Source organism: Panthera uncia, chromosome E1 (assembly GCF_023721935.1).
Source record: "Panthera uncia isolate 11264 chromosome E1, Puncia_PCG_1.0, whole genome shotgun sequence".
Classification (NCBI taxonomy): Eukaryota; Metazoa; Chordata; class Mammalia; order Carnivora; family Felidae; genus Panthera; species Panthera uncia.
In genome coordinates this window covers 40,363,431-40,388,835 of record NC_064814.1, presented here as the reverse complement: position 1 = coordinate 40,388,835, position 25,405 = coordinate 40,363,431, and the positions used below count along the sequence as shown (strand labels likewise).

The window sequence follows — 25,405 nt, the reverse complement described above, 5'->3', positions numbered from 1 at the left end:
TCTAGGAACTGGGATTTAACACAGACAGTTAAAAAAAAAAAAAAAAAAAAAAAAAAAATTGTATCTGTCTTGGCCTTATTTCCCCCCTTTCTCAGCAGTTTATACTAGCTAGCTACGAAGGACCTGGAAACCGGAGATTGTGTACTTTATTTTTTTATGAGAGCTTAAGGCAGAGAGGGACCCTCGCACAGCCCCCCAGATCAGCCGCAGAGATCTGCGCCCTGGGAGAAACGCTAGCTCCGCGGCCCCCTAACTTCCAACCCGGGGAGCAATCCAAACCCTGGGGCCGGCGGGGGAGGGGGAGCCTCTTGTGGCGGCGGGGATGCGAGCGGATGCTCCCGGGTCGGCACGGACCGTCGCCGGCCGAACCCAGAGCCAGAGTCTAGGTGAGCCCGGCGGCGAAGAGGGACGCGCGCCTCCGGGCCCGGAGGAGTTAGGTGACGTCACCTCCAGGAGGACTCGCTTTTTCATTAATGAAACCGGCCGGCACGGGCGCATGCGCGGCAGGCCGCCTTCCCTCTCGCTTCCCCCTCCCCTTTCCCAGCCGCGCTCTCAATCTCAAGCTCGCTCGCTCTCCCTCTCCCCGGGCCGTGGAAAGGATCCCACTTCCGGTGGGGTGTCATGGCGGCGTCTCGGACTGTGATGGCTGAGGGGAGACGGCGCTAGTGGGGAGAGCGACCAAGAGGCCCCCTCCCCTCCCCGGGTCCCCCTCCCCCGCCCCCCTTCCCCCTGCCTCCTCGCCAACGCCCCCTTCCCCTGTCCCCCTCCCGGCTCGGCGCAGGGCCCCCATCCCCACCCCCGTGGGAACGTTCGGAGCCCGCACTCCTCGGACCCTCTCCTCGCCTCTGCCTTCACCTCGGCCCCCGCTCCCCGCCCTCTTCCCGGCCCTGGGCGCCGGCCGGCCCGTCCCTCCGCCGCCCCCCGGCCGCGGGGAGGACATGGCCGCGCACAGGCCGGTGGAATGGGTCCAGGCCGTGGTCAGCCGCTTCGACGAGCAGGTAACGGGCCCTCGGCGGGCGGGAGGTGGGAGCGAAGTGGGGGTGGGGGCGGAGTGGGTGAGGGGAGGAAGGAGCAGCCGCCTCCCCCGCGGCTGCCTCGGGCTCTGGAGGAGAGGAAGGGGGGAACTAGAGGGGGTGGCCTAGGGGGGAGGTGCGGGGAAGGAGGGGACGGCTGGTGGCTCGGGCTCCCCTTCCCTCCTAAGTCGGGGGGTGGGGCCTCTTCCCTGACCACCCCTCGGACCCTCCATCCTCTTTATCCCAGCCCTTCCGCTTGCTAATGAGGATGAGTGACCTGGGGGCGCTTGCAGGGGCTCTCCATCTGGATTTAATCATTTCCCCCTCCCTTACTTTTGTTTGTTTGTTTGTTTGAACGGAGGTGGGTAACGTTTAGGGGTTTCCTCTTCCCTCAGTGGCCCTCCGAACTGGGGGTGAGTCCCTGGAGGAACCCCCAGGCCTGTCTTGTGTACCCCCAATGGGAGAACGATAACATCCCGCCCCTCCCCCAGTTTCTTCAGCTTCCTCTCTTGGACGGGGAAGAGTAGAAGCAGGGAAAGCACAGGTTTTCTTACTTTCTGCTCCCTGGTCTCAGCCTGCCCTGAGAGCTCCAAGTGCACACTCAATGCACATCTTTTTGGTACCCCACTTGGGCGTCCCCCCATATCCTGATGAGACAAGAGTGGCATTTACATGTTGTAGTAGAAACCATGGTGCTCGTTCCCTTCTGCTTCTGAAATATTTTTCCCTTTTTTTTTTTTCTTCCTTGAGAATTGCAGTTTCACCCTTTATTTTGCCAGCGGTCTGAGAATGTGAATAGGGCTTTCTTGAGTGAGAATCTTGGGGAGTAAGGGGAGCAGGGTGCCAGGAAAAGTGGGAAACTGCGTCTGAGCCCCTGACCACGGAGAGCAGGGACAGCTGGGATGTGGTCCTGGAGCCGATAATTCTGCTGGTGTTGTGTTGTCGTTTTTAACTCTCACCTCTTGGTTCACAAGAGAACTTTCATTGAGAATCTTTGGGGTGGAAAAATAAAAGTTTCATAGCTTGGGGAGGTGCCTTTTTATTCCTTGAGCTTCAAACGCTGGGTCCTGAGGCTGATCAGAATGAATGCACACGGAGCCTTTTGTCAGTGGGAATTAGTTTAACTTTGTGTTGCTGTGGTTAGTTGGGGATAGTTTAAAGGGATGCTTTTTTTGCAGCTGCAGTTCTACCCGGGGCTTCCTGTGATGAGGGACATGTTAAGGTTGAATCCATCTATTTTGTTGACTGGATACAATCATAAAAGTGGTTATGGGAGCTGAATGGAGGGGCAGGGGAGGGCTCCACTTTTACTGGATCCACAAAGGTTTCCTTACAGGACTCCCAGTGTTGCTGACCTACCTGAAAGATGTTTGGGATAGGCAGCAGGATTGAGAAGGAAGTTGAAACTACCTAGGTAGAATAGAATTACAAAGCTGTCAGGGGCTTGTAGCGTGTTGTTTCACCCATCCCTCTTCTGCTCCCAGACCAAAAAGCTTGTAAACCAACTGTACTACTGATCTATCTGAGGAAGTAAAATGTTACTGCACACACTGCATTGTGTTATTGATAGAGCATTAGATTTAAAACTTGATAGAAGAGACTTTATGTAATCTTGAAAAAGGATTTTAAAGGCACACGGAAGAACCCCAAGTCTAAACCTTGTGGACAGCATAATATGGATGCAGGAATTTTAAGTGTTCACACTACCATTGTTGTTCTCCAATTTTTTTATTAGTTTTTTTTCCTAATTTTTAAACTTTATTTCTTCACTTCTTACCTGTTGATCTCTAGGCTTATCTGCCGCCTACAAAAAAAAATATAGTTTTCTAAATTTAAAAGAATGATTTTTATTATATTCCCAGTAACACAAGTAAATATTTCCTTCTTTTTGTCTCCAGTGTTAAAAGACCTTAGGCTTTGTTGTTTGCGTTGTTATGAATATTGTGGAATCAAACTCGCCACCATCTGTTAAAAATTAAGGATGTAAGAGTTTTAAACGGAAGCATTTTTAATGTATTCCTTATGTTGTAATTAAGAGAAAGATACATAGGGCAAATTATTCCTCACATTCTTCTCTTAGGTTAAAGACCACTGACTTTGCCATACAGAAGTCTAAGGCTTTTCAATGTTTAACATAAGGTACTTACATACCTTAATTTACTATAGTAGTCATAAACGTTTAATTCAAATTAGAGATTACCTTCAGGTTGGAAAGTGAGAAAACCGAGGCACAGAGATATTAAATGACTTTCCAAGGTCACGTAGCAGACCTAATAACAAGAGCCTCAGTACGAAACGTATTGAATGCTGAACAGTCAGGGATACTTTTTCTGAAAAGTATCTCATAGGATTTGTTTTAATAACCCCTTAAGTATAGTTAAGGGAGAAGAGTTCACATTTTTATTGAGGGGAGAAAAAGCCCCACGTGTAGGGAGAGGTATTTGTATAATTAGTTTCAGCTATTTCTAAAAGTTTTAAATTTTGGGTATATTGTCTGTACTTTGTTTCAGCGGGGCCAGAGGGATACAGGCTGCTTTTTATTACAGCTAAGACATGTGTATGTTGAGCCCGAGAGCGTATGCAAGTCTAAAGGTAGCAACTCTGTTTATGACTGAATTGATGGTTTGGTTGGACTTCTAATATTTGTGGTGATGTAAGCAGAAATGCATTACTAGCCACTGCCGATAACGTTTTGTACTCTGATGGGTATTGCTTGGCAACTTGATGCGGTAGACCCAGTTAAGAGAAGTGGCAGTGTTCCATCCTGACATTTTGAGCTTAAGCCCTTATTTCCAAGTGGGTAAAATGAAATTGCTGTAACCTGCTAGTATTGCACCTAAACCTAGTATTTATGGCCTAAGTTGAATGATTCTTACCAATTTTAAAAGTAATTATGTCCTTGGTTAGGGAAATGGCAGTTGCAAAGGTGGATGGCCAGAAAGCGGAGTGAATGTATCAGTTATTTATTTATTTTTGTAAAGAATGATGAATTAAAAAAAAAATTAATGTTTGTTTATTTGCTGAGAGAGTGGGAGACAGAGCGTGACTGGGGGAGGGAGAGAGAGAGAGGGAGACACAGAACCCAAAGCAGGCTCCAGGCTCTGAACTGTCGGCACAGAGCCCGACATGGGGCTCAAACTCACATTGTGAGATCATGACCTGAGCTGAGGTCGGACACTTAACTGACTGAGCCACCCAGGCGCCCCTGAGGTTTCTTTTTAAGTGTTTATTCATTTTGAGAGAGACAGAGCGCATGCGCACGGCACGCACGCCCTTGCAAACACAAGGAGGTGGGGGAGAGGGAGGGAGAATCCCAAGTAGGCTCCACGCTGTCAGTGTGGAGCCAGACTAGGGCTCTGTCTCACAAACCTTGAGATCATGACCTGAGCTGAAATTAAAAGCCCTACGCTTAACTGACTGAGCCATCCAGGCACAGCTGAATGAATGTTATCAGTTACATCTTCTGCTTTTCCTTAACCTGCCTTTATGGTGCTGAATAGTACGTTTCTAAATTGATACTGGTATATTTTAGGTGTGTAGCTCTAAATTGTGGCTTATTAGGTTACTATTAATGAATTAGAGAAAACTTTGTCACATGCCCCACCTAGCTCTGTGTGCCCCCCTGGTTCTGTAGGACTTTGTTTCTGAAGCGGCACAGAAGAAAACTGTGCTTATTTGAATTTTTTTTTTTTAACACATTGAAAAAAAGATATCCCCAAATGATTTGTTGTAAATATGTTCATTTAAGCACTCATGTATTCCATATCTGGTCAAGTAAAAAGAGTATATACCCCCTCACCCCCCATATTTAAGAACATATTAGAGAATAAACTGATTTTTGATTTGAAACAATGGCATATCAGTTACTGTAAATTGGATGCTAATTGGAATGTGCTTTCAATATGTCGTGTGAAACTCACGCAATATAAAATGATTGACAAATGTCTTTGAAGTTATACACCACATGTTAATTGGCTAAGTAGATTTGTAAAACTTTGAAGCTGTTTTGGATTAAAAAAAATCTCGTAGCTTTGTTTCTTAAAGCCTGGTCTGCCATTTTTATAAGGCCTTAAAGGTAGTTGAAAGTGAGTACTCTTTTGGTGAGGGGTATTTTGTGGTGAGGAAAAAAAGCTTATTCTTTATTCTGGAATTCCTATTTGAAAACATTTCTTCCAACTGATCCTTAATTAGTTCTCTATGCTCCCTCACTCCCCTTACCTTATTTAGCATCCGATTTAATTTTTGTGTGAGTGCCTTCCTTGTCACCTTCAAACTTACTAAGATTTCTTTTCTCAAGCATTTACTTGGTCCTGTAGCTTTCTCTCAGTGGATCAATTTTTTTTTCTTCTTTTTGTTGCCAGATACCTGCTGCCTCTACTGTTTATCCACTCATTTCCTTTAGAGCTGAAAACTAGCTTCTGCCTCTGCTTTCCTTCTGGATTGCTGCTTTCTTGAAAATGATTCCTTCTGGCAAAACATAGTGGTTTTTGCTCAATGGTAGTGCCGCTGTGGTGTTCTATTACCCCTGGAAACCAGTCTACTGGAATTCAAAAGACACAGTACCGTCTTGTATGTCTGTATGTTTGCAGATCCTTATATACTGATGTGCTCATCAATCCTTGAACAGATTTGCTTTCCCTGTCAAACTATGCTGCCTGTCACTGAACTGGGATTCCTGAATGGGGTCTGAGTTTTGTTCTGCTATTTACTTTCTCTGTCCTTATGCTAGCCATTAGATGTCTGTGGATCCTAGATTCTCCTCATCTGTCAGAAAAGTATCAACTAGAGAATCTCTAAGGTTCTCTATCTAGTTTAGATATTAGATGATTTTAATATTTTAACGGCATTTCCCTGTTGCCTTCAACAGTCCATCGGGAGCTGACTCCACTTGATTTACCCAACTATTTCTCATTATGCCTCAGCATGCACCTGTGTCCCAGACAGGTTGGCTCAGTCTCTTCTGTATATATCATGCTTATTCCTGTCTCTCAGCCTTTGTTGATGCCAGCCCCTGCCTGCATGCTTTCATTCCTCCTTTGTGCTTTTAAAATTCCTGTCCATCCCTCCCTGTGCAGCTCAAGCTTCATTTTTCCCATTAAGTTTTTTTTTGGATGAAACTCACTGCAGTCTCACTTCTTGGTGTACTTGTCACCTGGGGTTTCTCCCCTCAGGAGGGTTGGTTGAACACAGCTTAGTATTTGCTCTTCTCTTTTTGTCAAATAGAGTGTAAACTTTCTAAAAAGCAAGACGCCTCAGTCAGCATCCTCGTATAGTCACCCCAGTGCCCAGCATGATTGTGAGCATATAGCACATCATTGGTGGAATGTTTTTTTAATATGATTCCTGGTTGAAAGGTAGACTGGTTAAAGGTAGTGATGACTTTGGCTTTGTTTTAAATGTAAATAACCAAATTTATAATGTAGTGTTTATAAATAGCCTAGGTCTTATAAGTTAAATGATATTTTACCTATGAATAGGTTTTTTTTTGTTTTTTTTTTGAAGAGAGCTTTAAGGAGGAACTTACACATATTTATATTTCCTCCCAGAGAGAGAACATGCTTTTTGAATCAAATTGCTTTAGATTTGATTAACTACCTTTGTGATCTTGGATTTGTCACTTTTAGTGGTAAGTCAGAAGGGAACTTTTTTGCAGTAGTCTGATAGGAAAATGATTGCAACGAACTTTGAAAAATCTAGAAGTAATTCCATGTAGGATTTACACATGTGCTTTACAGCCTGTTGACTATTGTGTTTTCACTAAATAAGGGAGATTGATTGGTCTCTGGATATTCCCCCAAAATGTACCTTGGCTGATACATATACCTTACTTTAGCATTCATTAACAAATAGTTACGGTACTGAGAGCATCTTTACGTATCACGGATCTCTGTAATTGATCTATTTTCTTGCTTTATCATCTAATTTATAGCAAATGTATTATATGGTTCCTCAAGTTTAGCATGTTTAATATAAAAGTGTTACAAGGTGTTGTGTGAATTGGGCCAGCAATATTGTTTCATTTGATCTTAAAATATTCCTACACTTTATTTTAGTTGACATTTTGAACAGTAGGAAATTAGGTTCTTAAATCTGCCTCTTCTTCTTTTATTTCATTATTATTATTTTTTCATGTGTTTAGCATGGAGACTTTTGTCCTTGAAGGAAAGGTTAGTGATATATTACAATACTGTAGTGCCTTATTTTTAAATCTTTTTTCTTTGGATTGCTCGGGCTGCTATGGGGCGTTTTTGTTTTCATCTTCAAATTTGGTGTTTTGGGGTTCTATATAGACTCTTTATTGTTGCATTTTAACAACATGCTTTTACGGGTGAGCAGTGTATTAATTAAGAACATGTGTTTTGCAGATGTGTTCCTTCAGCCTCAGTCTGTTCTTCATTGGGAGTTATGTGTGTGTATAAGACAAGGGACAGGAGGTATAAGAAGGCTCGTTTTTAAAAAAAGGGAATTTAAGGAGGAGAATATTCCGTAGAAGAAGTAGAAGGAGAGGTTTGTGGTCAGCTTAAACTGTTAAAAGGCTTAGAATCAATACTGAAGTAGAATATGGGCATCTTAAGGTCTTTCTCTGCAGAGGATTGATTTGTATTTATAAAAGCATTGGCTTATTTGTAGGACATCTTTTAGAATACCCCATTTTCTTGTGGGTGGAGAGGGAAAGATGAGACAAAGTTTGTTTTGACCTTGAAGAATAGAAAAGTTAAGGTGTTTTACTTTGTAGTGACTGTGAATTTAAGATTTCGGCAATCAGTAAAATTCTGTATCATACTGTGTGCCAGGGCCTTCAGTAAACCGAGCACTCTGAGAGGTTGTGCTGAAGAAAATTTTAACATTCTAGAATATGAATAACTGGAATTGGTAGCGCCCTCATTAAAAAAAATTTTTCTTTGAGAGATAGAGCATGAATGGGGAGGGGCGGAGAGAGAGGAGAGCGGGAATCCCAAGCAGGCTCCACACTGTCAGTGCACAGCCTGATTTGGAGCTCAGTCTCATGAACCGTGAGATCACGATCTGAACGGAAATCACTTAATTGGCTGAGCCACCCAGGTGCCCTGGTAGTGTCCTTATTAAAGTCTCTCCAGGGGCCTGCAGTAGACCACCTATTTGACCACCTCAGATAGCAAATGCCAGTGATACATAGTTACATTCTTCAGTTCTCTGACAGTGGCTTTTGAACCATTGACTTTATCATCAACAAAAGAGCTTCTGTTGAGATGAGAAAGCCCCAAGCTAAAATGGAATCCCAATCTATTATAATGAAGAATCGAAATTATCCTCTAAACCTCCATATACTTTTTACTAGAAATGGCACTGATTACTTTGGAGTAGCAATAACTTGAGGTGCAAAGTTCCAGATTACATATTTTCTTTAAACCACAGATTGGCACTCTTTTGGTTTGGCTTAAGGTTGCCACTGCAGTCTGCAAGCTGTTGCCTGTTCCTCTTCATATTTTATAGCTTTGAGTTTTTACCCTATTGAATTTCAGAGAACTTAATTTTTCCTGATGAAATCCTTTGCCCCTTCATTTCACATCCCCCAAACAGGGTGATGTATCTAGTGCAAGAGGTATGGAGTTAATTGAGTAAATAGCAAGAGTTTTAGACTTGATTTTAAAAGGTTTTTACCTAACTTACTTATTTTGAGAGAGAATGAGAGAGAGAGTGCACACGCTTTATTTTTTTAAGTTTACTTATTTTGAGAGTGAGAGAGTGCAAGTGCATGCTCGCAGGGAGGGGGAGGGGCCGAGAGGAGAGACAGAATCCCAAGCAGGCTCTGCACCATCAGCACGGAGCCTGATGTGGGGCTCTAACAAACCATGAGATGGTGACCTGAGCAGAGATCAAGAGTCAGATCTGTGCCACCTCGGCGCCCCCTAACTTATGTTTTTAAGAGAGTGTGAAAATGGGAGGCGGGTGGGGCAGAGGAAGAGGGAGAGAGGGAACTTAAGCAGACTCTATGCCCAGCGCGGAGCCCTACGCCAGGCTTGATCTTACGACTGTGAGATCATGACCTGAGCCTAAATCAAGAGTTAGATGCTTAACCGACTGAGCCACCCAGGTGCCCCTTACCTAACTTATTTTTAATCATAGTTTTATACCCAGATAGTGACTTTGTGGGTAATTACTGCTCATAGCAATCTCAGGTGACCCTTTTCAGTTTAATTGTTGACGACTTTCCTTGGGTAGTCTCCATAGTAATTTGGGCATGAGAAAATGCACCATCTCAAATTTGTGATGGCACTGCACTGTGTAGTGAGAAAAAGAGCTTTTGAGTGTAGCTTTCAAGATAACCTTGGACAAGTCACTTAACATCTCTGAACTTCAGTTTTCTGTTTTTATCATAAAATGGGGATTATACCTTCCCTGCTCACATCATGGGATTGTTTAGTATCTTAGATGTGAATCTTTCACATGAAAGGAAACTATAAACAGTCATAAAAATGTGTTACTGCGATTATCATCCTATGCGGTATTTTTCTATCCCTTCTTTATACTTTCTTATTATTATAGTTTCATATTATTATTACCCTGCATGAGGAAAAATAAAACTAGAGGTGCAGAGCAATTGTTCACAATCATATGACATGTAATTAATTGAATTTAAACTAGCGTGTGGGTGTTAATCCTTAGAGCAGTAACTTTTCAATAAATAGAGCTTTACAAAAAAGGTCTAAATTTTTTGAACAGATAGCACAAATATGTAAAATGAGGAATGTATTCTTCTTCCAAGTTGAGTTATTAGAGTTTACCTTTTATGTTCATATGAGAGTAAGTGGAAACCTTTTAACTCATCTGGTCATATGTTAGAAATAGATAAAAATAGACATACATTTTAAACATTATATCCTTGATTTCATTATTTATCATTCTTCTTTTCACCTTACCAGAACTTCTTTGGCTGTTAGGAGAAGTTGTAACATTGTTCCCCTTTTATTTAGTTTTATAGCATTGCATTATACTCACTGAAGATTTTTAGATGAGGAGAGATGAATTCTGAAGGTGAGAGAATAGAATTTGCTAGAATACCAACAGGAATGTACAGATTATGTATTTACTTCATTTTTTTTTTTATCTTACCATTTGTCCACTTTTGTAAAGTTGGTTTTCAAACTCGAAGAACATTGCATTTAGGATTTGATTAAATTTGAGGCAACTCTAAAACTTCAGTAATGTTTGAGTGCTTTATTCTATTGGATTCCTGGGTATTTCTGTTTTTCTTTCTTTCTTTCTTTCTTTCTTTCTTTCTTTCTTTCTTTCTTTCTTTTTTTTTTTTTTTTTTTTTTATTTATTTTTTCCCCACCCCCCCCCCCCCCCCCCCATTTTGTCTTTTGGAATATCTCTTCAACCTCTGTCAGCTCAGGGCTGGGAAAGTGTTTTGCTTTTATACTCCAGGCAGGTCTTCCTTTTGGGTAATGGACTGAAAGGGGGCGGGGGGGGCGGGGGAGCATTTGTGTTTCCTGTTATGTTTGTTCTTGGCCTCTGATAACTGAAGTTGCAAGTAGAGAATGGAAGAGGTAGTAGGTTTTGTTTTGGTCAAATGTTGGCAACAAAGATCAGTGAAGACCTGTGCTTTGGTTTCTACCCTGCCTCAACTGCCTTTGTGATATGTAAATCTAAATTCCAAGTTGTTTCATTATCTGTAAAACAGGAGAAATAGGATCTGACACTCTAAAACTTTTATAATTCTTAAAATGGATTGATTTTTGTTTCTTTTTTTTTTCTTTAGAGCCAGCCCTCTAAAAAAAATAATTCCAGTCACTAACAGATTAGTCACAGATCCTTAGTTAGAAGGAATCTGAGATTATTATTATTAATATTACTATTTTTTTTAAATTTTATTTTTTCAAATTTATATCCAAATTAGTATATAGTGCAGCAATGATTTCAGGAGTAGATTCCTTAGTGCCCCTTACCCATTTAGCCCATCTCCCCTCCCACACCCCCTCCAGTAACTCTCTGTTTGTTCTCCATATTTATGAGTCTCTTTTGTTTTGTCCCGCTCCCTGTTTTTATATTATTTTTGTTTCCCTTCCCTTATGTTCATATGTTTTGTCTCTTAAAGTCCTCATATGAATGAAGTCATATGATTTTTGTCTTTCTCTGACTAATTTCACTTAGCATGATACCCTCCAGTTCCATCCACGTAGTTGCAAATGGCAAGATTTCATTCTTCTTGATTGCTGAGTAATATTCCATTGTATATATATATACCACGTCTTTTTCCATTCACCATTGATGGACATTTGGGCTCTTTCCATACTTTGGCTATTGTCGATAGTGCTGCTATAAACATGGGGGTGCATGTATCCCTTCAAAACAGCACACCTGTGTCCCGTGGATAAATGCCTAGTAGTGCAATTGCTGGCTGGTAGGGTAGTTCTATTTTTAGTTTGTTGAGGAACCTCCATACTGTTTTCCAGAGTGGTTGCACCGGCTTGCATTCCCAAGGAATCTGAGATTATTTAAATCCACTTCTGCCATAGCCTTGGCAGATGATTGTCCAACCTCTATTTGGATATTTATTTTAAAAAAATACAGTAGTAATTCGTGTTCGTTGTAGAAATGCAGCAAATCACAAAAGAATGAATAAAAGTCTAAAATGCCACACTTCAGAAAGAACCACAGTTAAAATTTTGGTACATAATTAAAAAAAATTTTTTTTGGTACATAATTGAGTCTGCCGATTCTGAAATCAGAATGCTTGGGTTTGAATTCTTGGGCTCTGCTTTGCTACTGCTTCCTAGCTCTTGGCCAAGTTACTTAACTTCTTCAAGCTTCAGTTTCTTCACTTGTAACAAAAAGTCAATGAAAATACCTAATCCACAGAAGGTGGTTGTGAGGTTTAAATTAGGAAATAATGTGTCAAGCATGTGGCAGTTTCTTGCACTTGGAAGGAACTCAGTAAATGTTTGCTACTGTTACTATTGTTAGGTTGTTTGAGTTGAATGAGATACATTGTTTTATAATCTCTTTTAACATACCGGCATAATGTGAACATTTGCCCATTTGATTGCGTTTTCTTTTATGTTTGTAAAAATTAAGGTATTCTCGGGGCATCTGGGTGGCTCAGTCAGTTGGGTGTCCGACTTCGCTCAGGTCATGATCTTGCAGTTTGGGGGTTCGAGCCCTGCATCGGGCTCTGTGCTGACAGCTCAGAGCCTGGCGCCTGCTTCCAATTCTGTGTCTCCCTCTCTTTGCCCCTTCCCCTCCTGTGCTCACACTCTCTGTCTCTCTCTCTCTCAAAAAAAATAAAAAAAATTAAGGTACTGTATGTAATTTTACTTTTTTCTTAATATTTAAAGAAATTTGAGTTTTCTACATTGAACATGTTTATAATCAATAACAAAGTGAGTACATATTTTATAAAATTTAGGACTTCCAATTAAATGTGAATTTCAAATAAACATGAGTAATTCTTTTTAGTATAAGTATATTCCATTAACATTTGGGAAAGACTTATACTAAATGTTTATCCATTATTTATGTGAAATTCACATTTTTAAATGTTTATTTTTGAGAGAGGGAGAGAGAGACAGGGTGTGAGCAAGAGAGGGGCGCGCGCGCGCGCACACACACACACACACACACACACACACAGAATCTGAATTAGGCTCCAGGCTCTGAGTTGTTCTACAGGGCTCGAACTCAAAAACGGTGAGATCATGACCTGAGCCGAAGTTGGATGCTTAACTGACTGAGCCACCCAGGCACTCCTGGAATTCACATTCAGCTGCACATCTTATTTGCTAAACCTGGCAACTCTAATCTGAGTGACTTTAATATCAAGGTGGATCACCTATCCAACATCTTAATCTCCAACCCTCCTTGATCTTAATTCTAGTGACGGTGACCACAACAGAGATAGGGCCTCCAAATTTCAGCTGAGTCCTTAATACTGTCCTGTATTGCTAAGTATCCTTAAACTGCACCCATTCTCATTTACTCCCACAGTAATTCTTATCTTCTGTATAATCTCAGTCTCTGATTCTGCTACCTGAATTTAAGGTCTCTATTTTCCTTCTATCTCCTATGGTACCTCATTCCATTATTTCCCTTTATTATATTCTTCAACTTCTCTCATTAAAGAACAAGCCATTAGATGAAATATTGGCTCAGAGCCTTGAAAAGAGAGTTTAAACATTTTAGTATGTGTGGCATACAAGACCCTACAAGATTCACAATCCACTTCAGGCTTCACTTTCTCTGACAGGCTTCCCTGGACTGCCCAGTCTGAATTAAGAGCTCTGCTTACATGCTCCCACTGTACTCTATGCATCTACCATAATATTTGCCATAATTTTCTTACTGTCCTTCTCCCATATCAGACTTTAGACACCTCGAGACCACGAGTTATGTCTTGTCTTTATTACCTCAGCGTTTACCACAATGTGCACGCAAGTGGAGGAGGGGGCAGAGAGAGAGAGACAGAATCCCAAGCAGGCCCCAAGCTGTCAGTGCAGAGCTGGACGTGGGGCTCGATGACTGAGCCGAAATCCAGAGCCGGATGCTCAACTGACTGAGCCACCCAGGCACCCCTTGACTGACTGACTGACTGGCTGATCTATTTGTTTATTTATTTATTTAAACATTTTTTAATGTTTATTTTTGAGAGAGAGAGAGAGACAGACAGACAGGCAGGGCGTGAGCGGGGAGGGACAGAGAGAGAGGGAGACACAGAATCCAAAGCAGGTTCCAGGCACCGAGCCATCAGCACAGAATCCGACGCAGGGCTTGAACCCACGAACTGTGAGATCATGACCTGAGTGAAAGTCAGATACTTAACCAACTGAGCCACCCAGGTGCCCCTTGATTTATTTATTTTGTAACTGGAAGTATGTCAATCCCCTTTACCTACTTTGCTCATACCCCCACCCCTCTCCTCTCTGGCAATTACCAGTTTGTTCTTGGTTTCTGTTTTGTTCATTTGTTTGTTTGTTTGTTTTTAGATTCTACATACAAGTGAAATCATCTGGTATTTGTCTTTCTCAGTCTGACTTATTTTACTTAGCGTAATACCCTTTAGGTCCATCCATGTTGCATAAATGGTTTAGTGGTGGTCAGTACTCAGGCATGCCATTTTTCATCCCTTTTCTCAGTATTTTTGTATATGAGAGTGTTACGTGAGATTTTTAAAAAAGTAAATGGCTTAAGAAAGGCTGAACATCATGTACACTATGTTTTTGCTACTCATCTGATTACCAGCGTAGTAAGCCTATTAAAGAATATTCATTGGCATAACCTCTAATATTTGGAAGGGAGCGTGGACTGTGACGGGGACACATGGCTGCTTCCCCTATTCCACAGGGCTCTGTGTGAATCAGAAATGTGAGATGAGATAATATATGTCAAGGTACTTTGTAAACTCACTTTATACAGGTAAAATTTCACTGTTATAAGTGATCCTTCCTTCTGTAAGAGCTTAAAAGTCATCTGCATAATAATCAGTCTTAGAATCATCTGGTTGTTGATATTAGATTCAGTCCATAGGCCTGAAATCACATTTTCACCTTTACCCACCCCTGTGTTTTGACAATTGAGGCAACATTTTCTCATTCCCTGTCTGGCACCTTTCTATTTTTCATGAGTTCTCAAAGTTCACTGACAGTGTTTCCCTTTGCGCGTTTCTAAATTTTCTTGTGTGCTCTTGGATTCGGTCATGTAGACTTGAATTCAGATAAAACAGGTGGGTGGGGTCTTCGTGCTTTAAGAGTTCTGATGGCTCTCAACAATGCTCTTTTTCAAATGTGAAAATCATTTCAAATCATTTTGTTTTCTGGTAGAACAATTAGAAGTAAAATGGAATGGCTGTGCTTTTTCTCCTTTTGGTATTATACTGTGTACTCTAACTAGTGGTTCTTCATATTAATATATATTTAAAAAAATTTTTTTTTAAACATTTATTTATTTTTGAGACAGAGAGAGACAGAGCATGAACGGGGGAAGGTCAGAGAGAGGGAGACACAGAATCCGAAACAGGCTCCAGGCTCTGAGCTGTCAGCACAGAGCCCGACGCGGGGCTCGAACTCACGGACCGCGAGATCATGACCTGAGCCGAAGTCGGACGCTTAACCGACTGAGCCACCCAGGCGCCCCTCTTAATATATTTTTAAAAGCCGTCAAATGTTTTAACATTTTTCTCTTTAAAATATTTAGTGACTGAACTTGTAACTTTTTATACTCTTCTCTCAATTTGTCTATCAGATGTAGCGTGTGTTCTTTCTTAAATGTCCTCTTGACATTGAACTCTGGGAGGGGGAGAGGAGAGACAACTGGTACAGACACATTAGTTTATGTGGAAATGCCAGCATTATCAGATCGCTTAAGACTCATGTTAAAAGTGTAGATTTCCTGGCCCCACTGAACATCTGAGTTCTAGAGGTATGGACAATGGGTTGCAGTTAAAAAGATCTCCATTTTGATGTCAAAGCTGGGTTTATGAATCCCTGCTGTATGATATGTGGGGAGACTTCCACGCATGGGTGGTGTTTAGTAGGTCATAGGATAGTCCTCGATGGCACCACAAGTAGGAAAAAACTGGATGAACTTTGAAGACCATATTATAAAAAATATTGGAGGGGTGCAGAAATAATGAAGCAGGTGAACTAAAATTCCAGAAGTGGAAGAATCCTGTGTAGGTGAGGAGAGAATTGATGATATTTACATTTGCTGATTCTGGACACAGACCGGAGAAGAAGGATGAGCCAGAGGTGAACTGAGTCTTACTAAAGCTGCAACATAGCACTGATGGTCCACTTGCTGAATAGATTAAAATGATCAGCCTCTCTCATCCGTTTTGTCTAGTAGAGTAAATGACAGACTCTCACTGGGAAGATATGTTGTAGAGTTTCTGAGGTTCTTTCATTTAAAATATCCAGCATACACTGAACAATTTCTAAAAAATTGAAAAGGTAGAAAACTGTGATTTATAATCAAGAAGAAAAATAAACTATAGTTGTAGACCCACTGGTAGTTCAAGTTAGCAGGCAAGGACTTTGAAATAACTGTAATATGCTAAAAAAGTAGGCAAAATGGACAAATGGGTGAAAAGTTGGAGAATTTCTACAAAGAATTGGAATCCATAGAAAAGAATTAAATGGATATTCTAGAAGTCAAAAACCTAACACTGGTTGCTAAAGGTATTTCATTTACATGCTCATTGGAAAATCTTGGTGTACAGGACTCTAGGACCTTGCCTTACCCTTTGCCTGACACTTCATTTTTCTAAACAAAACACACACACACACAAAACAAAACAAAAAACCCAAACAAAAAAAGGGAAAACAGGTCATTTGAATATACACAATTTATGTATGTTAGTAGACTATGTCTGTCTTGTTCACTGCTGTATTCCTAGGGCTTAGTTCAGTGCCTGACACTTTAAAAACAGAACAAAAATGACAAAAACAAAAAGTTCATGGTATCTAAACTTAGTTATTTATTGGATGGATTTAATAGACAATATATAACCAAAGACAAGATTAAAGACCTTTTAGACAAGTCAATAGAAAATATCCAGTTTGAAGCACAGAAAGGAAAAAAATTGGAAAAAGTGGAACAGAACCTAAGACATGGGTGGAACAGTAGTAAAAGGCTGAATAATGTATAACTGGAGACCCAGACTAGAGAAGAAAGATTAGCGTGGGAGCAGATATCTGCAGAAATAATGGTAAGACATTTTCCAAAACTGATGAAAGACATCAACCCAGAGATTCAAGTAGTTTAACAAACCCCAAGCAGGGTAAATACAAAGAAAAAGTACCCTTAAGCCTATCTTAATGGAACTATTGAAAAGTAGAGACAAAGAGAAATTCTTAAAATCTATGAGAAAGGACCAAAAGACACACTCCTTTCAAAGGAACAGTAATATAACTGATAGCTAACTTTGAATACAACTGTGGAAACTGGGAAATAATGAAAAGACGTTTTTAGTGTCGAAAGGAAATACCGTCTCATGAAAATTCTGTTTGTAGCAGAAATACCCTTCAGAAATGAAGGTGAAGTAAAGATGTTTTTAGACAAACAGCTGAGAGAATTAATCACCAGCAAACCTGCTCTGTGACAATTACTAAAGGAAGTTCTTTAGGCAGAAGAGAAATGGCTCAAGTGGAAGGGTTAACACTGTCGGAAATAATAAGGAGCACCCAAATGGGTGTTAATAGGAGTTAGGTATACACCCAATATGAATAAATACCAAACATACTGGCCCCCCGTTTCCCTTAGAAACTTCATTGGAACTTTTTGGGGATTTTATTTTTCATTCTAGAATGATAGAATTTCTATAAGCTTTATTAAGGTACATTTGCTACACAATAAATTAACTGCACATATTTAAAACGTACAATTTGATGAACATTGATATATGTACGCGTTTGTAATAACATCACTGTGGTCAAGTTAACAAACGTTTACATCACCCACGAAGTTTTCCCCAACCCCTGTAGTCCATTCCTACGTCCCATCCCGAGACAACCACTAGTTGTTTTGCCCAGTGGATATGTCGCAGATCGTTTATTCATTCACGTGTTGATGGATATTTGGGCTGCTCTAGTTTTAGCTATTACAAGTAAAGCTGTCTTGAAGGTTAATGTATGCAGCCTTGTGTGGACACACTAGTATTTTCACGTCTCTTGAGTAGATGTGAAGGAGTAGAATGGTGGGGTCGTATGGTGGGTGGGGGTGCTTACCTTTTTCAGAAGCTGCCAATCTTTTTCTTCCCCAGAGCGGTCGTACCATTTACAGCAGTATAGGAGAGTTCTGGTTGCTCCCTATCCTGGCCAAGACTTACTTTCCTTAAAACAATTTTTTAATTACAGCCATCCTAGTAGGTGTGAAGTGGTATATCATGGTTTTGATTTGCATTTCGCTAATGACTGGTGATGCTGAGCATCTTTCCCTGTGCTTATTTACCATCTGAATATTTTCTTTGATGAAGTGTATATTCAAATCTTTTGCCCGTTGAAAAAAAAATTTTATTGGGTTTTGAGAGTTTGTAATATATGCTGAATACAAGTTCTTTATGAGGTATGTGATTTACAAATATTTTCTCCTTGTTTCTGGCTTGTTTTCTTCTGAAAGCATCTTTTGAGAGCATATGTTCTTTGCTGAAGTCCAATTTATCAATTTTTTTCTATACAAAAAAAAGATCATGTTATTGATGATATATCTAAGAAACTTTTGTCTAACTCAAGGTCACAAAGATTTTTCTCCTATGGTTCCTTCTGGAATTTTATTGTTTTAGGTTTTACACTTAGGTCTATGACTCATTTTTAGTTAATTTTTGTACTTGGCGTGATTTCATATGCCTATTGTTTTGTCAGTCCACATAGCGTTCGTTAATGAATCCTTATAGTAAAATTTGAAATCAGGTATGTAAATCCTTCAACTTTTTCTTTCTCAGGAATGTTTTAGCTAGATCCTTTGCATATCCGTGCACAGTTTAGGATTAGTTTGTCAATTTCTATTAAAAAAAAAAGCCTATTTTGATACAGATTGTGGTGAATCTATATATCAGTTTTGAGAGGATTTCATTTTAACAGTTTTAATTCAGTTTCTGATTATTGCTAATATATAGAAATACACTGATTTTTTGTTTGTTGATCTTTGTTTTTAGTGAGACCGTAGTGTTTAGTGTTTTGTTTTGTTTTTTTAATTAAAAATTTTTTTTAATTTATTTTCGAGAGACAGGGTGAGACAGCGCATGAGTGGAGGAGGGGCAGAGAGAAGAGACACAGAGTCCGAAGCAGGCTCCAGTTTCCCAGCAAGCATTCAGCACAGAGCCTGATGCGGGGCTCGAACCCACAAACCCTGAGATCATGACCTGAGCCGAAGTCGGACACTCAACCGACTGAGCCACCCAGGCACCCCAGTGTTTTGTTTTTTTAAGGACAATTTTAATTGTATCTCACAAAAGTCAACATATTTGATAGTCTAGTTCTCTGCTTGACCTGTAGAAACTGTAATAAATGTAAGGGTTCTTTCTGTTGTTAGATTGTAAAGGAAGAATGCACCTGGGCAGTGTTGACAGGAGCAAGATGTAAACAGGAAGAATAAAGTCTCTTGTCCATCCTCCAGTCTTACACTCTCTCTTTAGTGGCCCCTTGCAAGTGCAGAGCCTTAGCAAGGAGCCAGCTGGCAAAGGAGAAATGGAGTTACCGTAGTAACCCCACCATCAGAAAACATAGTACAGAAGGGTAGATGTGAAGATGAGAGATCGCGCTTAGCAATGCGCACAGTCCACCCCTTTGGCTACTCAGTAGCTATACCTCCTTTTATCAGATATTTGATCTTGTGTACAGAAAACACCCTGTGCTTTTGACAAAGAAGGTAGAAGTCTTCTTTGTACAAATGAAAGCATCCTTACCTTTTCCCAAAATAAGGAACAAAGTCCCAGTATTTAGTGTATCCATTTCTGGGTGATATCCACACTATCCATTTTGAGGCTGTTTTTAATTATTTCTCAAATTCATAGTGCCATCTGAATATCCTGCTATGTACAGGCTAAATTGTAAAGTTAACCATTGCTAATGAAATTTGTGTAACATTGAGAAGAGAGAAGAAACTCATTTACACACTCATGCAAAATCCTTTATAGTAAGCAAAGAAGAACATAGGTACAAATGTTGGAGACCTTGCTTGTGTTAACTAGTTGAGAGATTGTTATTCATTTTTATAACTACTTTACTCTGCCTATTTGCTCCATGTTTCTTTTGCCCTTATTCAGGACCTTAGCAGGTGGATAACTCACACCTTCTTTAGGGAAGAATATAAGCCCTCAGAGGTCCTGCTTCATGTGTATTTCCATTAACTTTTACTATTGTACGTGTATAAGATATATTTCAGAGAATCCTCGGGGTTCCAGAGTTCTCCCTGTCCCCCCTGTGTAGCAGTAGTCCAGGATCTCTTAAGTAATCCAGATGAATTATACCAGCCAGTAGAATGACTACTTTGCCTGTTGATTTAATGCTGTGGTTCTCAACTGAGGGTAGTTTTGCCTCCCAGGGAACATATGGGAATGTCTGCAGGTACTTTTAATTCACGTGACTTTGGAGGGTGATATACTGGTGGGTAGAGGTCAGGGTGCTGCCAAGCTTCCTATAATGCACAGGACAGCTGCCAACAGCAAAGAATTATGCAGTCTAAAACGTCAGGCTTGCTGAGATTGAGAAATCTTGATTTAATGGCACAGAGCCTGTGTGATCATTAAGCAGTTTCAAGTTCCAATTTAGTTGGAACCTAGTGGTGTCATTCCTTCCTTGGGAACCCAGGCCTTGAAACCGGCAGATCTCAAAGTTGTGGGCACTGGAAGCAAGAATTCTGCTAATGGGGTTTTTAGGAAAAAGTGAGAGAAACCACTTCTACTTATACCTCTTGACCATCAGGTACATGTGTGCCGACTATGGGAAAGCAACATTGTATATTAGTTATTGCTTCAAAGCGTATAGTTGAGGATTTTGTCTTAAACCAGCGCTGTAACTGAGTCTTCAGCAGGCCATTCTATTAGTCTGTTAGACCAGCTACATCCAACTGATAGGGTATGTGTTAAGACCAGTGAATTAATTCCAAGGTCCACAAGTCCATCCCTGTACTATTTTTGCCGTGAAATGAGTTCCATGTTTTATTTTGCTTGAAGGGAACTATTGGCTAAAATACCTAATTTCAGTTGCCTTGTGCTCCTTAAATTGTTGTCTGCTACTGGACCAAAGGACCATTTCCTCTATAATTTCATTTGCATATTAGTTTTCAGATAAATGGAAGATTAGTGTATTATGTAAAGTATTTATTTATTTTATTTTTAAAATTTACATCCAATTAGCATATAGTGCAACAATGATTTCAGGAGTAGATTCCTTAATGCCCCTTATCCATTTAGCCCATCCCCCCCTCCCACACCCCTTCCAGTAACCCTGTTTGTTCTCCATATTTATGAGTCTCTTAGGCTTTGTCTCCCTCCCTGTTTTTATATTATTTTTGTTTCCCTTCCCTTAGGTTCATCTGTTTTGTCTCTTAAAGTCCTCATATGAGTGAAGTCATAGGATTTTTGTCTTTCTCTGACTAATTTCACTTAGCATAATACCCTCCAGTTCCATCCACATAGTCGCAAATGGCAAGATTTCATTCTTTTTGATTGCCGAGTAATAACTCCATTGTATATATACACCACCTCTTCTTTATCCATTCATCCATCGATGGACATTTGGGCTCTTTCCATACTTTGGCTATTGTTGATGGTGCTGCTATAAACATGGGGGTGCCTGTGTCCCTTCAAAACAGCACACCTGTATCCCTTGGATAAATGCCTAGTAGTGCAATTGCTGGGTCGTAGGGTAGTTCTATTTTTAGTTTTTTGAGGAACCTCCATACTATTTTCCAGAATGTCTGCACCAGCTTGCATTCCCATAAAGCGTACATTTTGTAGTATCAGATTTCCTCCCCCCTGGCTATAACAAAATCATTTTGGCATGGGAAGGAAATGGTTAAAAGTAGACTAGTGGGTCATCTCCATATGAAGTTAATAGGACTTAAGCCTGGAAGCTGATTTTCTGTTGGCTTTTTCCTCTTCATGATAATTCCAAGTTTCTTTTGACCTGTATCTTTCTTTTTTTATGAATGAAGTTCTCTTTCATTCAGCCTGATAGTAAATGGCCATTGGTAGGTACATGACTAAATAGCTTAGGCTTCTGTCTTGAACTAAGTTGTAAACTAAGTACAGTGGCAGGTGCTTGAACTCTGTTATTTGAAAAGCCTCTTCCTTCCCTGGGATGAGTTTAGGATTGTTTTAAATGTCATGTTACAACCAGCATGTAGAATCTTTGCCATTCAGAAATTGTTTTCTCAGCTTCAGGAAGGAGGTGAAGCCTGGATTGGAATTTTCACTGCTGACTTTTCTTCTGCAACTTTTAGTTATTAAAACTTACAATTTAGATTATTTTGTCAATATGTTTTTAAAAAGTTGAATTCCAGAGGTAAACATTATAAACATTTGGCTGTGCCCCTTTGGATTCTACTATTTAGGTGTCCATTTTAATTTTCAATATCAACTGCATTGTTTCTTCACATAATTGTAAAAAGGGAGATTCAGAAAGTTGGTTGATGACTTTTTAAAGAATTGTATTAGAAAATGTTTATAATTGAATATTATTTAAATATTAGCTAAAATGATGCCCTGGAGGCAGACTGGTTTGGTAGGTAAAAACCAAAACATGTTTTATTATTCCTTTTCTCTTTGTGTCTGTGTGCACACATGTGTGTGTAAGAAGCATTTGACAATAAGTTGTAGGCATCATGGTCCTATACTCTTAAATACTTCAGACTCAAGAGTAAAGAAGGACCTCTCTTAACTATAATTCTAGAAGTCAGGAAATGTAACATTAATAACAATACTGTTCTCTTTAATACATGGTCCATATTCAAAGTTTGTCAGTAGCAATTTCCCAAATAATTTACATACTTTGAAAATCTATTTTTCTATTTTGTTTTATCAATCTCCTGTGTTTTGTTTTATTTTTCTAATGTTTATTTTTTAGAGAGAGAGCATGTGTGCGAGCTAGGGAGGGGCCAAGAGAGAGGGGACAGAGGATCTGAAGGGCTCTGAGCTGACAGCAGCGAGCCTGATGTGGATGTGGGGCTTGAACTCAGGAACTATGGGATCATGACCTGTGCTGAAGTCAGATGCCCAACTGACTGAGCCACTCAGGTGCTCCCCTGTGTTTTGTTTAATAGTGATTTTTGAAGGGATTCCTTTTTTTTTCTCCTTTCTCCTTTGGGTTTCAGATGTGGGAATTAATATTCAATACTGTAAACTCTACATAAATTGCATACCATGTTTCTCATGCTTAGGCATGTGTAACCTGAGTCTGAGTTTGTGCGCTAGGCTCCAGCACTTAAGCATACTTTGGGCAGTCTTTTTGAAACAGGATTTTGCTTAAATTGCTTTTGGAAAAGGATTTTAAAATTTAAACAAGTGTGGCTATATTATGGAATAGAACACAAAATTTTGCATTTCGTTTTAAGATAGAGCATGAGACTTCAAAGGAGTCATTTACCCCCAATAGTGGGGGGGTCAGAATCAGGCCAAATTTGCTTAATTTAGGGAAAGTGTCCCCCTTTAAAGATTAGGTTGATGAAGCCTAGGCACTTGGCTATTTTAAAAATATTTAATGTTTGAAGTTCTTGCATCAGTAGTTTTAGTGGAAGTCATCACAATTTTGAAATAAAAATGAAACAGTAATTATGCTCATGTTAGTGAGAGGAATGATACTATATGAGGTATTTCATCAAAGTATCTCTGTCCAGCTCAATAATGGATGCCTTGAGTTTAGTGTAGATCACCCACTATAGCTAGTTTTCTTTTTTTTCCCTATTAAATTGGAAAATTATAACTTGTGATTATTGCTTGTCAGAAATAGCAGCAAGTGTTTGAATCTGTTTAATAGCTTTAGATATTTGTATTGAATGTGAACTGAAAAATTATGAAGAGATTTTTCACCAACAGGTGCTTTTAATGCTTTGTCAGATGCTAAATTGATGTACATTATTAAGCAAGAGCTGGGAGATTGAAGGTACCATCCTAGGAGACAGGGACAAGTGGCTTCCTATTTTACTGTTGGATTGTGCTTGTTCCAGAAAGTTGGTTTTTTTTTGTTTTTGTTTTTTTAACTTCTGTGGTGTGTGTGTGTGTGTGTGTGTGTGTGTGTGTGTGTGTGTGTGTGTTAGAGGAGGAATACTGTTTCTATATTTTTCTTTTGGGGAGATATATATTTCTTTAATTACAAATCTTTCTGATTTGCAAAAGATAACAGATACATTTGAAGCTCTCGGCACTCCTCCCTGATCCACTTCTCCCCTCTCCAGTGTTTACTACTGTTCTGGAGTTGATTTGTACTCTTGCTGTATATGTATGTTTATTCTTTTTTTTTTTTTTTTAAATGTTTATTTTTGAGAGAGACAGAGACAGAATGCGAGTAGGTTAGGGGCAGAGAGAGGGAGACACAGAATCTGAAGCAGGGTCCAGACTCTGAGCTGTCAGCACAGAGCCTGATGCGGGGCTCGAACTCATGAGTTGTGAGATCATGACCTGTGCTGAAGTCGGACGCTCAACCGACTGAGCCACCCAGGCGCCCCTGTATGTGTATTCTTTCTCTTGTGTATGTATGTGTCTATAAAACTAATTACAGTTTAACATTTTACATAAAAAGTATACTGTAAATATACTCCACACTTGCTGCCTAAACCTACATTTTTAGATTTGGTTCTGGTTTATGCATGTGCATTTAGTGGATTCAGTGTAACCACATGTATATTTCATTGTATGAAGATCAATTTATCTGTTTCTGTTACAGAACAACACTTAGTTGGTTTCTAGGTTGTTTTTTTTTTTTTTTTTTTTTTTTTTAACTGTTGCAGTGCTTCAAGGAGCAGGAATTCGCATGTATTCTCTAGTTTTTATCTCTGACATAAAATGTATTGTGAAACATATATACAAGAATATGTGAAACGTGTTTGTATAGCTTATAGTTTAAAAAGTAATACTATGACCATTTGTCAATCTAAATTCAGATTAAGAAGTACAGCATTACCAGTACCTTACAAACCCTTGAATGGCCCCAATCACATTCCTTTTCTTACCATTCCTTTACCACTATCCTGAATTATATTAAAAATTTTCCCTTGCTTTTCTTTATAGTATGTCTCCCTACAATGTCATTTTGTTTGCCTGTTTTTGATTTTTATTATTATATAGTGGAATAATACTGTAAGTATTTTTCTGATTTCTTTTGTAAGCATATTTTTTCCATTGTTATCCATGGCATTGTATATAGTTCAATTTTACTGCTATACAGTATTTTTTTATTTCAATATTTAGTTATCCATGGTATCAATGATGATATTCGCATTGTTTCTTTTTTTTTTTTTTTTTTTTTTTGCTATTATTAACAATGCTGCTTGTGACCATTCTTGTACATGCCTCTTGTACATGTGCAGGAATGTAGAGAATATATTTGAGAGAAGAATGAGGATATGGGAGCTTCTTTAGTTTTACTAGATAATGCCAAATTGTTTTTTAAAGTGATCCAGAGGCACCTGGGTGGCTTAGTCAGTTAAGCGTCTGATGTCACCTCAGGTCATGATCTCCCAGTTCATGGGTTCGAGCCCCGCATTGGCCTCTGTGCTGACTCTTGGAGCCTGGAGCCTGCTTTGGATTCTCTCTCTCTCTCTCTCTCTCTCTCTGTCTCTCTCTGTCTCTCTCTGTCTCTCTCTCTCTCTCTCTCTCTGTCTCCGTCTCTCTCTCTCTCTCTGTCTCCGTCTCTCTCTCTCTCTCCTTCTCTCTCTCTCTCTGCCCCTTCCCTGCTCATGCTCTGTCTCTTTCTCTCTCTCTC

At 39.8% G+C, this 25,405-nt stretch overlaps 1 protein-coding gene across 6 annotated transcripts in view; it reads left to right on the top strand.

Annotated features, from left to right (window-relative positions):
* Positions 1 to 536: 536 nt before the first annotated feature.
* NF1 (neurofibromin 1) overlaps positions 537 to 25,405 on the top strand; it is a 248,161-nt gene continuing 223,292 nt past the window's right edge. For 3 of the 6 annotated variants that reach the window (XM_049637858.1, XM_049637861.1, XM_049637860.1), the window contains exon 1: positions 543 to 998. In XM_049637858.1, coding sequence (XP_049493815.1) covers positions 939 to 998 — 60 coding nt within the window. In that variant the 5' untranslated portion in view covers positions 543 to 938. Of the gene's footprint in view, positions 999 to 25,405 lie in introns of all 6 variants that reach the window. The other 3 variants (XM_049637864.1, XM_049637863.1, XM_049637859.1) reach the window with 2 other exon arrangements.